At 42.3% G+C, this 17,868-nt stretch overlaps 1 protein-coding gene across 1 annotated transcript in view; it reads left to right on the forward strand.

The window, feature by feature from the left end:
• Positions 1-17,868, forward strand: part of LOC311058665 (uncharacterized protein) — a gene marked incomplete at its 5' end in the record, with an annotated part of 29,225 nt that overhangs the window by 4,164 nt on the left and 7,193 nt on the right. Inside the window, 11 exons of the mRNA XM_084076128.1 lie at positions 852-987; positions 1,244-1,293; positions 2,505-2,610; positions 5,315-5,473; positions 6,164-6,281; positions 6,386-6,447; positions 7,590-7,715; positions 10,815-10,909; positions 11,004-11,159; positions 12,158-12,354; positions 13,363-13,492. Of these exons, the coding sequence (XP_083932254.1) occupies positions 852-987; positions 1,244-1,293; positions 2,505-2,610; positions 5,315-5,473; positions 6,164-6,281; positions 6,386-6,447; positions 7,590-7,715; positions 10,815-10,909; positions 11,004-11,159; positions 12,158-12,354; positions 13,363-13,492 (1,335 nt within the window). The remainder of the gene's footprint in view (positions 1-851; positions 988-1,243; positions 1,294-2,504; positions 2,611-5,314; positions 5,474-6,163; positions 6,282-6,385; positions 6,448-7,589; positions 7,716-10,814; positions 10,910-11,003; positions 11,160-12,157; positions 12,355-13,362; positions 13,493-17,868) is intronic.

Here is a 17,868-nt window from a genome sequence, read left to right on the forward strand (position 1 = left end):
TATTTTAGCATGACTTTTGACTGTAGGCCTACTACTTGTGCTGTTAATAATCGTGTTAATATAGAATTCAATCAATCACATTTACATTACCTAATGAGATGGGTAAAATGTACTATTTGTAATTTTTAGATTGAAATAAATTCTGGATTTTTTTTTTTACCCAAAATAATGTCGCGACCCCACCGTCAGTGTCCCGCGACCCCAAGTGGGGGCGACCCCAACTTTGGGAACCCCTGATATAGACAGTATGAGCCCACTACAGAAAAGATGGGTGGCGCCGGTGTAAAAAGGATCCCTAGCTAATAATAATAATAAAATTCGGGGGAAAAAAACTGAAATATTGTATTTGTTTTAGAAGTAGTACGTCTTTCACTCAATAGGGACCGCTCCCGTCGCAAGTTGATGATGTCATTTGTCCATGTGTGGTCCACTGTATGGAATGCATGTGCTAATAAAAAACAACTTAATACTTCCCAAGGTTAATATGAGCGTCAAAGCAATATTTGAAATACTTTTTGTTGGCACATGCATTCCATAAATTGCACACATGGGCAAATGACATCATCAACTTGTGACGGGAGTTGTCCCTATTGGGTGAAAGATTAACTATTTCTGAAATAAACAAAAATGTTTAAGGTGTTTTTTTTTAAAGCACTTGTCGGTTTGACCGGGCATCGATAGGAACACAGTTGGCCGTGTTCAGGGGAGGGAAGCCGGGTTCGAGAGGGCCATTGTCGCTGATCTAGACAATTTTTGGTTATCTACAAATTAAGTTAAAGTTATAAATTAATGGTGGTTTGTTTAGATCATCAGGATAGACCAAGATATGATCATTTACTGTATATTTTCAGCAACCTGCCACTCGTTCCTGTAGTCTTGGAGACACGGTGACCAGGAGCCGTACCCTTCATGTCATCAAGCCCCAGGTGATAACACACCAGAACAAGGGTGAAGAGGGATCACCACGACAACGGCGCATAACCGTTGGTGAGACCTAATGGCTAAAATCTATTGTCTGTTACAGCCGTGTTTAGTGCCTAAGATAACTGATGTTTTTAAGTGTATTGTTTCGAACACAGTGAGACAAAGTATTCCAGGAATACAGTATATTGCTGATGTGATTTCTAATAGGCCTACGTCTGGTGTGTTTTGCACCAGAATACTATGTTATTCCAGAGTTGTACCTCTAATGCAATCAAAATAAATCTCACAATTTTCACTTCCCTCGCTGCCTTGCATCCAGCATCGTATATGCCTCAGTCTAAGGATCAGAATGGAAACTTCAGTGAAAAGGTACTGTAACCCATCCAAGCAAGCAGGCCCTTCAGGGTGGCATCAACACGCAGCCCAAAAGCTGGTGCAATTACAGAATATGTTTATATTTCCCAACTCCCTTGATCTGTCAAAGCAATGACTCTGCAAATATTCTCAGGATTTTAGTCTCCCTGTCCAGGATTTGCCAAGCTAGACTGCCGGTATCCTTAGCAATCCATGTGTTAGTTAAAACACAAAACAGAAAGAAAATACCCCCTTTTTTCTTTCTTTTTGTTTTTTTTCAAAAGCAAATTGCTCAAGTCCTACACTTGATGATTCATGTTTCCATGCATTATCTCCTATATTCTCTCCCTCAAGCACCCCGTGAATTAAGCATGAATAATTTGTACAGCATGTTCTTGGAGTAACCCATGCCTGGTACCCCAAATTAGATAAATACTATGGATTGCTAATTTGATTTTGGTCAATTACAATGTAATAGTGGTTATTTTCAAAATGTCTCTCTGCCTAACAACACAAGAGTAAAACCACTAAGACAAGGCAGACCACTTGCATGAACTCAGCTAATAATAATATATTCCAAACTCCCATGTCGCCTGTGCTGGCAACAGGGAATGCCACACATAGTTTAGTTCATCGGAGTTCAATTAACAGTAAATCTCTACCTCGAGAAATACACAGAAAACAATGTTGAGGTTGAGAACATAATGACATTTTTGTTCTGTACTGTGTAGCTTTGTGCTGGTACCTTTGCCTAAATTAGATACATTTTACATGTTATTTACCACATTTTATCCAGTTTGTCCATCAGGCTTAGCTTAGCTTCTTAAAAAACAAAAAGTGTTACTTTCCATACCCAGCAAATCAAAATGGTTGCTCCCAGTGGCATAATTTGTGGTAGATGTTGTGCGTTTAGTACCATAACATGCACATTCCTATGAATGACACACAGGATGATATGGAGTAGTAGTAGAGAGTGTGTTCAGAGGGAGTTCATATAAAAGAACCCGGACACTGTCTCTGAAATGCTTTGCACAGTGTCTGTTTGTGGTCTGTGATGTGTATTTGTTTGAATGACAGTGTTTAGCATAAACAAACATCTTCCTTTTGTCAACATATGCCACAAGAGATGCACGTTCATCCTACCAGCAACCACTTTTTTGTCTTCCAAAGAAACACACGTTTGTGAAATGCAAGAGCGCCTGTTTATCCTTTATGTCTCTCTAAAGGACGTGGAAGAGCCAGTGGTCAAAACTCTCGGGGATCTGAACACAGACGAGGTCTGCCAATGGTTCAGCAACATTGGTCTGCAGAAATGCCTCCCTTTCATCAGAGGTAACACATTCTGCCGCCTGGCTCCCCTCCTTAGGTTGTGCAATCAATTCAACGCCGTTTCCAATACATATTTCCAGGCAGACATGTCTGACAACGTGATTTACCGAAATCAGATCAAACCAAAACACCTCATCATTATACACAGTTTACAAAACACAATTTTGATCGTTCATTTGTATGTTGAAATAACCACGCTGGAAAAACAAAGTTACAAAGTACTGTAAAAGGAACACAATAAACATATGAACAAATAATAAGATTAGTCTGCTATTGTTTTTCATTAATTCCTATTCCTACTTGGGGCCAACTCAGCAGAATATCATCTTACCGTCCAAACACCAAAAATAACTATTTCTGAACTTCCTTCTGAGCATGTTGCAGACAAGGAAGAGCTTTAACTGGTTCAGGATGTGAAGAATTGGCTACACTTTTGAATAGAATATTGTTATGCTAGATGATATGGCTGCCTTCATTAACCCATTAAGACCAGGAAAGAATCTGTGTCATTTTTAGATTTCTTTGGCTATTCAAAAATAGCAGATATACAAGCTCATAGTGCGGCAAGCTTGTATATCTGCTATTTTTGGAGAAAATAAATTGAAAATATGTGCAAATCTTTGAATATATATATTTTTAAAAGCGAACATTTGTAACTCAAATCTTTGCTTCTGGGGATTCTACAAATGTCTTTTTTAATGTATTTGGCCGTGGACCCCCATCTCAAAATATTTTGTTCCAGGGACCCCCAGAAGTTGTAACAGAGTAAAAAATGTTCGCTTTAAAAAAAATTCAATTTCACTATTTTTTCAAAAATAGCAGATCTACAAGTTCATAGTGTGGCACTCGGTGCCTTGCTATGAGCTTGTACAGATGTGCCACTTCAAAACTTCACACGTTACTGTTCTTTCCCTGAAAGTGCCCTGAAAAGGCATGTTTTCCTCCCTGTTCTGCCCTTAAAAACGCACTGTTTTGCCCCTGAAAAGAAGTTGTCACTACACACCCCCGTTTTTCCCTTCAACAGACATCCATATACATGAGAACAAAAGAATGTGTGTTGAAGAAGGTGTCAGACTCATTGTGAGGCGAAAGGGGATTTGAAGAGGTCCTTGACCAGTTGCTCAAATTAATTAGCATCATAAAAGCAGTGATCATCAAAATAATTCAGCATTTTAAATGCCCTTCTTTGTCCCTCTTATTGCCCTGGGAATCCCCTGAAAATGTACTGTCTTGGCGATGGCAGGACATTTGAAGTTTTGAAATGGCACATCTGTAGATCTGCTAGATCTGCTATATTGAATAGCCCAAAGAAATCTTTAAAATGACACACAGATGCGTTCCCGGTCTTAAAGGGTTAAGTATCTCGGGGGTTCGTTATGTTTTCTGGATAATAAATGATTGTGTTTGCTTGAAGCTCAGAAACCTAATATCAGGGGGATTCCCCCTTTGCCTGAGCGGTGGATATTTTCCCATGCAGGCGGGAGAACCTGGGTTTGCATCCAGGAGCTTACATTGGTGTTGTTACATGCACTGGGTTTCCCAGTGGGTGTGGTTGGGGCGGGTGGGGGGGGGGTCAAATAAGGCGGGGTTGAATGAGGTTGAATCCAGGTGGTGACTATTGCTTAACCTTATTCAATCCGGAAACGCATCTGTCATTTTAGATTTCTTTGGCTAAAAGAACACATTTTCAAGATAATTTTTTCAATTCAAAAATGTTTTAATTTTTTTTTCACTTTAAAAAAAAAAAAAAAAAAAAGAACCAGGCGACACACCGCCCGCCTCTACCCAGACAAGGCACCCCAATCCTGGGTACCTCCACGCACCTGCGTGAAAATTCCTTGAGGCAGGAAGGCAGAGGCCGTGCTCCCGGAGACCCTTGGACACGTAGCACGATTTTTTATTTTTCAAAAAGAACCAGGGAAATCGAGAAAATGTGTGCAAATCTTTCACATTTTAACTCAAATATTTGCTTCTGGGGGTCACTGGAACTAAATATTTTGCTTCTTGGGATAACAAATACATATCATTTTGGGTGGCCCTTGACATGAAAAAAGTTTGAGAACCACTGATATTATAACAACATAAGTACAAAAAACTGTTAGGATTTTGAAGACATTTGTAGAATCCCCCAGAAGCAAAGATTTGAGTTAAAATGTTATATATATAAAATATATATATATTCAAAGGCACACATTTTCACGATTTTTCTAAAATAGCAGATCTACTAGTTCATAGCGTGGCACTCGGTGTTGATGTCTGAAAAATGATGTTGCAATATCAGTGGTGCTCAAACATGTCAAGGACCTCCAAAATGTATTTGGCCGGAGACCCCCCCATCTCAAAACATTTTGTTCCAGAGACCCCCAGAAGCAAAGATTTGAGTAAAAAAATGTTTCTTTAAAAAATATAAGCACTAGCAGGCAAGCAGCTCATAGCGCGGCACAAAGTGGCGCTCTATGAGCTTGTATATCTGCTATTTTTTAATAGCCAAAGCATAAAATAATGGTTAACGTGGTTAAAATAAAAAATTACACAGATGCTTTCCCGGTTTTAATGGGTTCATGTAATGTTTTCTTGTGGGACTTACTGTACATGTACAGCAGAATCCCGAGTGTTACTCTGAAAGCGTCCATTTTTTACACTTTCAGAGTTAAATTGAAACAGGTCTTTACTGTGTACTTATCAGTCAAACCTATACCTCTTTCAGAGGCAGGTCTGCGTGGAGCCCACATAGCCTCCGTAGATGCAAAGACTCTGGACCTCCTCCGTGTTTCCACGTTGGAAGATAAGGAGCATCTGCTGTCAGCCATCTACACGGAGCTCCACCCTCCCAGCACTACCTCTCAGAGAGTGGACTCTCTTCTCGGTATGTACGCTGACATCATTATTATAACATCACCCCAGACACACATGTGCCAATGGAGCAGTGGTGGAAAGTAACTAAGTACATTTACTTGAGTTCTGTACTTAAGTACTCTTTTGAGGTATTTGTACTTTACTTGAGTATTTCCATTTTCCAATACTTCTACTTCTACTCCACTGCATCTCGGAATCCAAATATTGTACTTTTACTCCACTACATTTATTTGAAAACTTTAGTTGCTAGTTATTTTGTAGATTTTGATTATTATTACAAATCTTAACCACTTCAGCCCACATTTCGGCTATTTGAAAATAGCCGATCTACAAGCTCACAATGCGTCGCGATGCGACACATTGTGAGCTTGTAGATCTGCTATTTTCAAAAGATCTTTATACATTTTTGATACATCTTTTTTTTATACATCTTTATACATTTTTATACATCTTTATACATTTTTGAAATGGGACATTATGCATAATGAGTACTTTTACTCTTGGTACTTCAAGTACATTTTGAATTCCGGAGTATTTCTACAGTATATTACGGTATTGATACTTTTACTTGAGTAAAAAATGTGAGTACTTTTTCCACCACTGCGCTTACATCATTATAACATCACTCAGACACACATGTGCCAATGAAGCACCAAATGAGTCAAATCTTATTCTGTCTCATCATACTGTATCTCCATAGAAACCTTGGGACCCAACAATGTGGAGAGATTCACCGCGGCTTTGGTGTCGATGAGCAAGTCCAGGTCCTCTCCCCATGTGAGCTGCCTCAACATGAACCGCTCTTCCCTCAAGCTTAGGTGCAGTTTCCCATGCATGTTACACATTATTATGACTAAGATCATATGAAGTAAAGATAAACACAAAAAGACGCAGTTTCAATATGTTGTCCCTTTCGTTACAGAAACAAGAGCCAAAGCTTCATGACACAGAAGAACGCTCAGCTGATAGAGATTACCATTAATGGTACTGTATCTGATTAGACTGCTAAGACTTGGGGGTGGAGTTCTAAAGTGTTTTTTTGTTTTTTAAGTTGCTAATGCTTTTCTGCCATGCATTTATGATACGTAGCTTGCGAGGTTAGTTCAGGCAGTATGTACTCGAGAGGTTACACACATGCTCATTACTATGTGGCTGCATACAGTGTTATGCAAGACCCATACGTCATACACTGACGTGGCAATCAGCTGTCCAATTGGGCGGGTTATTTAAGCTCACCTAAATCTGCGTTCCTTCCGCTTTATGTGTTCCTGGTTTGTTGTCATGCGACTGTTTGCTCCCACCACCACCCCAGCACCACCAGTGGGCTCTGCTATTGGTTCTGTTCCCCATGGGGGGGTTGTTATTTTATATCTATCTCCTTGCTCTTAATAGTTAATGATGGTTGTCTAAATTGTGCAGAGCACGGAGAAATATGTAGCAGAGCCTGAACGTCAAGATAAAATATTACATCCACACTTGTATTCTCATTCTATAATATTGGTTCAATCTATTTGTGAGTTATCTGACTGAACTATGGTAAAGATGCGCTAGGAGTGCTCCTCTTCCCAGCGATGTGTATGTTTCTGCACTCTCTGCATCCAGCGTTTCTGGCAAAGCACTGCCCTGGGCTTCTCCAGTGTAAAAATACATCTGTAGTTAAACTTTTGGAGAGGAGCGCCACATTCCTATGCAGAGGATTGGACTGACAAGTGGCAAACATTGAGCGGAGGGAGATGTGTCTCGCTAAAAAATCCAAAACGCTTTCTGTTGGAATGGCCCCTTATGTTCATTTTAAGGCTGGAGTTTGAATACTGACTGAAGTTTAAATGCCGGCACCAGCAATGTATGTCCTTGTCGTGGTATTTTTGGTAAAGATATAACGATCCTTTCTCTATTGTTCAAATCATTGGCCTTATTCATTGTCAACCTATACTGTGCAGTGTCATATATACTGTACTTAGACAGTATTTGATATTTGTCATATCATTCATTCATTCGAATCACAACGTGTTGCAATATGACGCGTTATGAGCATGTACTATATTGAAAGTTGCGTCACAAATACGCTGTTGAGGCAGGCTGCTTGTACTTCTTACTTCTGGTAATGGTGCCATGTTGTGTTGCAGCCTCAGAGCGGATTGTCCATCTCAGAACCCCAAAGGACACAACAGTAGGAAAGGTTACAGAGTCATGTATCAAGATGCTGGGAATGACCGAGGACAAGGATCTCTTCATTCTGAAAGACAAGCAAGGTTTGAGCACACACACACACACGCACGCACGCACGCACGCACGCACGCACGCACGCACGCACGCACGCACGCACGCACGCCAGTCAACGGTATTACTCCCGCCCAGCTCCAGCCCACAGACAAAAAGCCAAACAGGCCCCCATGCCAGACCCACTCCTGATATCAAATGGAAATGAGATATCCGGAGGGAGGGGTTTACCAGGCTAGGGCTGCCTTACTGTAAGTTGGAGAAACTCAAATTGTATATACGGGAAAACTGAACGTTTTTAATGAGAATAGTTTAGTTTTTTTTTCTTATTTGCTTATGTGCTGTTTGCACGTCCTCCTATCTATCTAGGTTCCTACCTTTATATTTGTGCATTTTATTTGTTATATTTGAATGATTTAAAGGTAGGGTAAGTGATTTGCTTTGGTTAAAATAAGTGTTAAATAGCTCTATATTCTGATAGTACTCAAGTCCTATAGAGTGTTTGTTCAGTATTAGGAGTCTCCTTGTCTCTCCAGCTCTTTATTAAACAGAAAATGCATTTTCGTTTCAGTTTCAGTTTCATTTCCAATTTTATCCAATCAGGACAGAGAACTCAATCAGGATATAGATTAAACAAGTGAAATTGGAAGTGATGACACTAAGAAATGAGCAGACAAAATTGGAACTGAACACTATGCAAATTAAGCTTAAAAATTGGTACTTTCTCCTGATTGGCTGAGATTTTGACACCTACCGAAAGATTTATTTTCTGTTTATTAAAGAGCTGGAGAGACAGGGAGACATCTGTTACTGAAAAAAACACTCTATAGCAATGATTACTATCAGAATATAGTATTTACCTTTTAACAAAATACTTTTTGTTTTAACCAAAGAATATCACTTACCCTACCTTTAAAGATTTAATTGCTTCCGCTAAAATAGATTCTACAGTTGTCACAGGTGTTGCGAATTATGTGATTATTAAAGCAACTCATTTTACTAGACTTCTTTCTGTGAATTGATATGATCCAGTCTACTGATCAGAACTACAGCTACAGCAATCGAGAAATAACAGAACAGAGAATACTGTGATTGACCAATTAGAATCAAGCATTCAACCAAGCCGTGTAATAAGGGATAACAAACAGCAATAATGACCACCATTGTACCACTTTATAAACAAAACAATATAAGTATACAAAAAAATATAATTGATTTAAAAAGCATTGTATTGCTTCTGCTAAATAAAATGGTACAGTAAATTTGACAGCTGCCACAGGTGTTGCGAATCAACTGATTGCAAAATTGCTGATTTGTGATTTCTCATACCAGACCACTGTGCTCCATAACAGACTGGGCTGGGTGCACTGTGACTACACACCTGTCGTGCATCTGATGCACCCAGGATAAGGGTACGGCCGGTCACACATTCGTGAGAATCGTGACTGAAACAGTCCGTGTCCCGTTCACTTCCATTCTATGCGAGGGAAGGGGGGTGGAGGTATGATTGCGAAAATGCAAAATCACATCACGTACTGTACTGTCGCCTGCCCTCGGGTTGAACTTTGCCGTGTTTGATGCCTCAGCATGCACTGGCCACTCCCCTGCCATCATGTGTGATCATGTGTGACCGTACCCTTAATCAGCCATCCCCACACATACTGCAGGAGAGAGCCTTTTGTCTTGACATCATGCTTCCATCTGCTCTGGCTTGTACCATCTTGCCCATATTCTTCAATAAACTTGTGTTTGTGCCATCTGCTTGTGCCCCTGCGTCGAAAGAGCCCTATAGGAAAGCCACTGGTGTAACACATGGCGGGCGAATTGCCACACTTGTGCGGCCAGATGACACAGAAGGGCCAGATAGAAGAATGACCGTGAAGCAGGGAACAGCGGCGAAGTGCCCCTGCATGGGGAGGTGCAGAAACAGAGCCCGACTATGAGACCCAGCGTTCTGGCTATACCAGCCCCAGCGGACTGGGGATCGGCAGCATCCTTGTGCTACAGCAGCCCCAACGCAGAGTTGATTTCGTCAACTAAAACTGTGTTCGTCGACTACCTTTTTTCACTGACGAAAACAAAATAAAAACAAAATAAAAACTAAGCTATGATGACTAAAACTAAGACTAAATATATTGACAATTTCGTCAACAATTAAAAACAAGACTAAAATGTTAGAGAGGGACGAGTGGAGAAGAAGTAATTTTATGTGTGGTTGCGCTAGGGTGTTGCACTCTGAAAATAGCCAATCTACAAGCTCACAACGTGTCGCGCTACGACACGTTGTGAGCTTGTAGATTGGCTATTTTCAGCATGCAACCAAGTGTAAAATCAGCCATTACGACGCCATCAAGGCACCGCCAAAATACATTTAAGTCGACTAAACCAACTGTAGATTTAGTCGACTATAATCTTATGATATTTAGTCGACTAAAACTAGACGAAAACTAAAACATTTCAGATGACTAAAATATGACAAAAACTAAATGGAATATTAGTCAAAAAAATATGACTAAAACTAAATTAAAATGTGCTGTCAAAATCAACGCAACGCCCAGGCCTTCCCCAGCAACAGCTGAAGTCAACCGCGGTGCCCACCTGAGGGTGGGGAAGGATTACCATTGTAAAACGCCTGCAGCTGGCCTACAGCCTCAGGATCTAGTCTCCGAAAGGGAGGGTGTGGAGGTGGTTGGTTACTCTGGGGAGGTGTGCAGGACAATGGTGTTTTCTTTTTCATTTTCATTTTGATGATTGGGCAAGATGATACAAGGCAGAGGAAACAAACTGTCATACCTGGCTGATTTATCCTGTGTGCATCGATTAGATTGGTGCACAACAGGTATGTAGTCACACCCACGACACGTGTGACTGCTTAAATCAGCCACCACCAAACACCACATACCCCCCAACACCAAAAGGAGGCTGGGGAGAACCCCTCCCAAAATAAGAATACCAGACTCTAAGAAAGGGGTGAAGTACACAATAATACACGTATCTGTACCATCTACTTACAGTATGTGTCGGAGGAGCCCCACCAAAGCCACTGAGGTGGCGCGTGTGGCAGGCAAATTGCCACGCATATCTACATGCCAACTACCATCGATGACAGTTACCTATTCCCTGTGTTTAAGGTGCCTCAGAGGAACTCTCACCAAATCAACAGATTGGTGGTCTGCTGATATTAGCGTCAGAGAACAGACAGCTGGAGCTGTACCTATGTAAAAAGGTAGGTTTACAGACAGTTAACTTGATCATCATTCATGTACTGGAGCGGCTGGTATCGACCAGCTTGTGATACTCTATGCTTGTGCATCTTATAGGAGAAGCCACGGCGTGTCGACTCTCAAGGACTCTCAATAGTAAACGGTTCTCATGAGAATGGTAAACAGAATGGCCAAGTGAACCAGCCAGCGAAAGAAGAGAAGATCAGGGAGCTGAACCAACAGGTGGACTCTCTACAAAATGTCATCCTTCAGGTCTGTATACTGTATCTCCACCCAACTACGTTGATTACAATCAAAGCTTTAACTTGGTATTCTGGGCTACATTACTTATCCCACTTGACCCCCAGTAATTTGTTAAAGTTACAGTCCGGGACTTACAGTAGCTACAGTCCAGAGTTAGTGTCGAAGTGTCCTTGAGCAAGAAGCTGAACCCCTAATTGCTCCCGATGAGTAGGTTGGTGCTTTGAATGGTTTCCTCCGCCATGGGTGTATGAATGTATGTGTGAATGGGTGAATGTAATGCACAATCTATGTAAAGCGCTTTGGATAAAAGCGCTACATAAATCCACTATTTACCATTTTACAATTATGTAATTTCTTTCAGTATGCCAATTCCTGATTCCCTGTGTATTCTAGTCCATTGCCACTGCTAACTCCTACAGTTGGTCCTCGGGAGAGCACAGAATAGACAATCATTTGTCTCCTCCGATACACGTGACTTCTTTTCACGGTGTGTTTCACCGGTTTGGGGCATGCAGAGGTACATGCTATGCCTCCATAGTTCCCAACCCACTGAACAGGCACCTTGACGAACCTATAGGAGTCGGTAGTGCTGCGACAGAGATCGCCCTCCCTGTCCAGCTTCCGTCCCGTGAGCACATGTCAGTTGTGTTCGTTGGGACACCTGGCCAAGCCAGGTGCACTTCGGAGGATTCAAATCAATCTGTGTGATAGAGTATGTTAACACAATATAACAAGTACATCTGCAGTGGTTGCATGTGGTCTCCCTACTCTACTATCATAGTAAACTTGCAGGTTGTAGCTTTAAATAATATAATATATAAATCATGGCATTTTCCTAACACTTCCCCCCCATACACAGTAAAATCTGTAGTGTTAATTCGACTCTAGTTTAAGATAAGACTCACAACCGGGGATCCCTTCACAGTTCCTTCATAACTGCATTGAAATGCAGGCACGCTGGTTCATCATCATTGGCTAAAAGCTTGACTTCCTCCTGGTCTCCAAAGGTCCAAGAGCTCCACCATGGCCTGGTGGCCTTCTGCTCGGAGCTGAAGAGCATGGATGGAGAGGCGGAGGTGGCAGGGCTCGGCTCTGCTGAATTGGAGCAGAAATTGGAAGTGGTCCAAAGCCGACTGAGGGATAAGAGGCACAGCCTTCATTCCCTCAGGGAGAACATCGGCAATGCTGCTGCTCACAAGAATAAGTGGGTTGAATAATTATAAAGTGTCTGTGTATGTCTAGTACGGTATCTATGACTGACCCAGCCCATGCACCTTTGAGACCCATGCAGAGCGCCTAGACAGGAATGGTTGCATCCTATAGTGTGGGATATTTTTTTTTAAGTCTGCACACCGTGACCTTGCAAAGGCTCCCAGTCAAGGCCTTATTGATTAATGTTTCGACACACAGTCTTCCTCAGACTAACCACCAATCAGTGCTGGGTTGCATTGATCACACAGGTGCAGTCGATGTGCATCCTATCGTGTTCCTCTAAGTCAGCGGTGGGCAGCTTTGATGATGGAGAGGGCCACTATATTTCCACACTCACTCCAGAGGGCCACATTACATATACTGTTGGGCAATGGGCAGACACCTCTTATCTAAGTATTTTAACTTTTTTCTTTTTCCATTTGTCACACAAAAGCAGCAAAAATTGCAGATCTACAAGCTTAAAACATGTCGCAATGCGACGCGTTTTGAGCTCTGCTAGCTCTGCTAGATCTGATAATCTTTTATACTATAAGTTATACTTATTTTAACTTAAATACAAATACATTGGACATAAAAAAGACAATAGAATTTTAACTAATATAGACTGAAGTAATTAAAACAGATTTTGTTTGCATATTTGTAACAGCTGAAATCAATAATATATCAGTATTCCGACATTAACCTGCAGGGCCGCATTAAGTGAAGGTGGGGGCCGCCAGTTACCCATGTATGCTCTAAAGCCTTTAGATTTATACTATACAACCGTCACACAACATGTTGCTTGTCAAAAAACGTACGTAATTTCAACTTTCAACTTTCAACAAAAGAGGTTGTTTGACAAAGGGTCATGCAACAAAGTATAAAATGTGGCTTAATGTTCTATTTATTCTCTGAGACACTGACCTATTCTATGGGGGGAAAAAATGACAGATCAATAAAGCATTCTAGCAGGCGATCACTCATGACCTTTGCTGATGAATGATATTGTCTTGCCATGCAGGCGGCTGGAGGTTCGTCTTCTGGACAAAATGAAGCTGAACTGCCAGGTGTTTCAGGAGGAGATCTCCCTGGTGCACCTCAACCGGCAGATGTCTCACCTGGAGAACGCTCTGCAGGACAGCCATGAGAAGGTGATTTTTGGTTCACCCAAAGAATATGTTTTAACTCATTCAATGCCAGAAAAAAACATTGTCTAGTTGCCTCAGTGGCAGGCATTTTTTGTGTGATTTCATTCACCTTTGAAAAAGCATAGAATACTATTCTTCACAGCGATCGACCCGCCGATCGCGATAAAAGACGTAGCGTGGTCTCGAACACTCGGAGAAAAAGAATTGGCCACCCGCGATCTTCCATTCCATATATATGGGCAGTTGAATGAGGAGTGGCTTTCCCCCACAACAACAGAAAGCAGAGAAAAAGGCGTTTTCAGGAAGTAAACGTGCAGTTTTTTTTTTGTGATCACGTGGTTTTGCTGCCTCGGTGCTTCTGAAGGACTCAGTGATGGAGATCGCTGGTTTGCGAACAGCGCCATCTGGTGGATAAACACTGAAAACACATCAAACACGTCAATGGCACTCAGAGCCTTTGGGAAACAATAATTAATTGGATAACATATCCAATGTGAGAGTGTGTGTGAAATATATCAATATATCAACCAATAACTCATACCAAATATCAACAACGTTTTAGAAACAGAGACAAACCGCAACCACCAGTCTTTACAAGCACCTTCACAGGAAAACAAGGGCAATGTCGCTTACAATAAGCAGACATGGCAACTAATCATGACGCGTTGCAAACCGTTTCCACAGCCACGCCCCCACCGTATATATATGAACAGAAGTGCACGCCCACAATTCAGTCTAAACACATCCCACAAATGGACGGGGTGTTTCTTGGAGTGTGTTACACACAATCTCAAAAACACGTCAAACACGTCAATAGCACTGTTAACAACCGTTTTAGAGATACCAAGAGCTGGGTGTACAATTATGGTCATACTGTATGTAGGCAGGCCTAAAATAGAACTATACGAGTACATATAGGTTGTCATATTCCTGTTTTATCCTGTGATGAGTCATCGTTTATGGTGTGCAGACATGGGCCTCCCCATGAAACCACACAGACGGTTATACGTTCGTGTTCATTGAATTAGACCGCAGTAGAATTAGCTGACTCTGGGAGAGAGGGCGATAACAACTTCCTGATCTAGTATTACTTGACGTCTTTGTGTCTGTCACCTCTGATCCACATTTTTTACTGTTCTCTTGAGTGACAAACACAATCCCTTCTATTCAAATGCACCCTGTTTCATTAATCCATTAAGACCGGGGAATGCATGTGTCATTTTAGATTTTAACCACTTTGACCATTATCTTATACTTTAGCTAGCAGATCTACAAGCTCATAGCGCGGCACCGAGTGCCGCGCTATGAGCTTGCAGATCTGCTATTTTGTTTTAAATCATGAACATTTGTGCAAATCTTTGAATATATATATTTTAAAGCAAACATTCTAACTCATATCTTTGCTTCTGGGGATTCTACAAATGTCTTCTAAAACAGTTTTTTGAAAAGACTTGTTGCTATGTTGCTATAATCAGTGGTTCTCAAACCTTTTCATGTCAAGGACCACCCAAAATTATATGTATTTGGCCCGCGGACCACCATCTCAAGATATTTTGTTCCAGGGACCCCCAGAAGCAAAGATTTGAGTGACAAATGTTCGGTTTAAAAGATATATATTCAAAGATTTGCACGCATTTTCAAGATTTCTTTCAAAAATAGCAGATCTACAAGCTCATAGCGCGGCACTCAGTGCCGCGCTATGAGCTTGTAGATCTGCTATTTTTGAATAGCCAAAGTATAAAATATGGATAAAGTGGTTACACAGATGCGTACCCGGTTTGAACGGGTTAAGCTATGCAGTTAGCAGCTGTGTGTGAGGAGTGGGTGCGCATGCATGCATGCACAGGCCCCGAGTGGTGTCGTCCATTGGCCTGGACGACATGCGCTTTTACTGAGAAAGTGATCTTTAGCGCCCGACACCCGAGAGCCTGTGACTATACCAACAATGGAATGTGTGTGACAAAAGCCACTGGGAGAGCGCGAGGGAGAAAATGGGCCAGCGTATGTAAAACTATCTCCAACCATCCCCAGAGGAGAGGCTTTTTTCTTTTTTTTTATGTGGCTCTTTTATCCCATTGGAGAAGCCCTAACGAGGTGCCATGAAAGGACACACGCGGCTTGGGCTTTGAAAGGTGCCCCGTGTCACGTTGCCGCCCCAGGGCCACACTGTGTTTTTTTTTTTCTCGTTTTTTTTTTTTTAAGGTGCTGAGTTTGTGGGAAAAGCGGCAGCGCTAATGTTTATCATATGACCTAATCAGAGTTAACACACGGGTCAGGGCCGAGAGGAGCACAGCCCTGGGAAACTGACGGAGACGTCGAGCTCCTCTAATAAGGAGCAGACCGCCCCGTGTTTGCTCTCGTAGAGCTGCCCCTGCATTACAGACAATAAGGAAATATTTCATCATCGGCCGTCTAATCTCGGGGATCTATCGCGACTGGAGAGCATCAATAAAAGAGGCCGGGGGGGGAGGGGGGGGGGGGGGGGGGGGTATTGGGAGAAGGGAGGGAGGGAGTGAGGGTAGGGAGGGAGGGAAGGAAGGGCAAGCAAATGGCGGAAATGATTTTAAATAAGCAGTTTAACTTGGACAGCACCAAAAAAAACAAAAAAACGACGACTTCAGACGGACGGTTAAAGGAGGGGAAATGAGAAGAATTGCTCTTTCTTTCTCCCTCCCTCCCTACCTCCAGCCTCCTCGCTCATTGGGTCTTTGAAGATGGATCGATTTTTTTGGAACAATTTGCCACCTCCGCTCTGCTGGCATACCCCTGAGGTTAGGAGGGCTGTGGCGTTGAGGATAGGGTGTCTCCAGTTCCCATGCCATATGAACAGTCAAGGATACAAGTTTGCGGTCGTGCTCTATTGCTCCCCGTGGTCAGATTGTGTCTCCTATTATCCCATAGCCTCCATTTTATACCCCAAGGTCGACTGTGTTAAATATCCCTGACGTCGGAGCCATCAAGACATTTACATTGAAGACGACAAGCATTGACCGTTGAGCCGCAAAAAAAAAAAAAAAGTAATTAGAAATGATAGTGTAATTCTTTCCACTTAGCCTAGCATCTACGTTTGTCTGGCCTGTCAGTGACTCATTTCTCACACTGGATCAAACAAAGTCCTTCCACAGGCTCATGTTTCAACAACTTCCCCTGACAGTGCCAAAATAATTCTCCCTATGAAAATGCCATTGGGAGTGGTTCTCTTTTAATATCCTTTCTATCGTTATTCCAAAAATTATTCCTACACACAACTTATTTCCACCTTCTCCTCTGCTTTTTGGCTGTGTATGCATGCGACAATGGCCGCCCCTGCATCTCAACAAGCAGTGTTATTGCAAACTTTGCAACAGCATTGTTAGGGGTCTGGAGTGTATCTGGGGTATGTGGAATGTCTTGTGTCTGGCACACAGGTAGGCTAGGATTTGGGCCAGATCCACTGGATAAACAACAAGAATATGAAGAGAAAATTCTTTGGGCTCTCGCCATGTGCCCCCATGCTTCGAGGGAAACCAGAAAAAGAGAGAAAATGATGCACATTAGAGAGAGTGCTCCTCAAGGGGCCTCTGCAGCGTTTCCGTGGAGATATCCTGTCTGGCCCTTGTGTCTGAGGAGAAAGAGGCCTTAGCTTTGACCCCTGACCCTGAGCACGGCGGCATCCATCGCTGCGAGGCATTCACACGCCATGAGGGGGGGGAGGGGGGCTGGGGGGAAGAGTGCGCATGAGGGGGGTGGATGGAGGGAACGTTGGAATTTAGTGGTCAGACTCACAAGTTATTTCTGTGCCCCACAAGCTACTTGCGGTGTGATCCCTTCCAAAGCTAATCATTACATCTTGGTGGTCTGTAGGCCCTGACGCACCCTCAGACTTATCTCTTCGTGACCTCCACGTGGTGCCTGTTTGAAGCTTCCAGGTCTTCATTCAAAGGGATATAACGGTGCATAAATCACTGCCACATTGCAGGGGCATTAAGACATAACACGATTCGGTGACATGATTTAGGTCTGTAATCACCCTCATGAACGCAAATATGTGCCAGTGGCATTATTCTCCATAGCATCGCTGTAACTCCACGTTCTCGATAACTCTCGCTTTGCCCTTTAATTAAATTGCTCATTGCAAAGATAATGAGAGTTTTATTTCCACGGAGACATACAATCAGAAGATCATTTTAGTTTTACCACTAAAAGTAAAAGAAGCGATTCCAAGTGAGGAGTTTTCTCGGCGCTTGCAAAATGGAAATTGTTTCATGTGCATTTTTTTTATGCCCGTACGATGCAAAACAAAGCGTCAGAGAGTCTAGAGTATGTGAGAGAGCAATGCATGTCTGTCTGTGTGTGGTGTGCGTGCCCTTGCCCCCTTGTGTGTGTGCACGTGTGCATTC

This window comes from Gymnoscopelus microlampas (assembly GCF_963454915.1).
Source record: "Gymnoscopelus microlampas genome assembly, chromosome: 13".
NCBI lineage: Eukaryota > Metazoa > Chordata > Actinopteri > Myctophiformes > Myctophidae > Gymnoscopelus > Gymnoscopelus microlampas.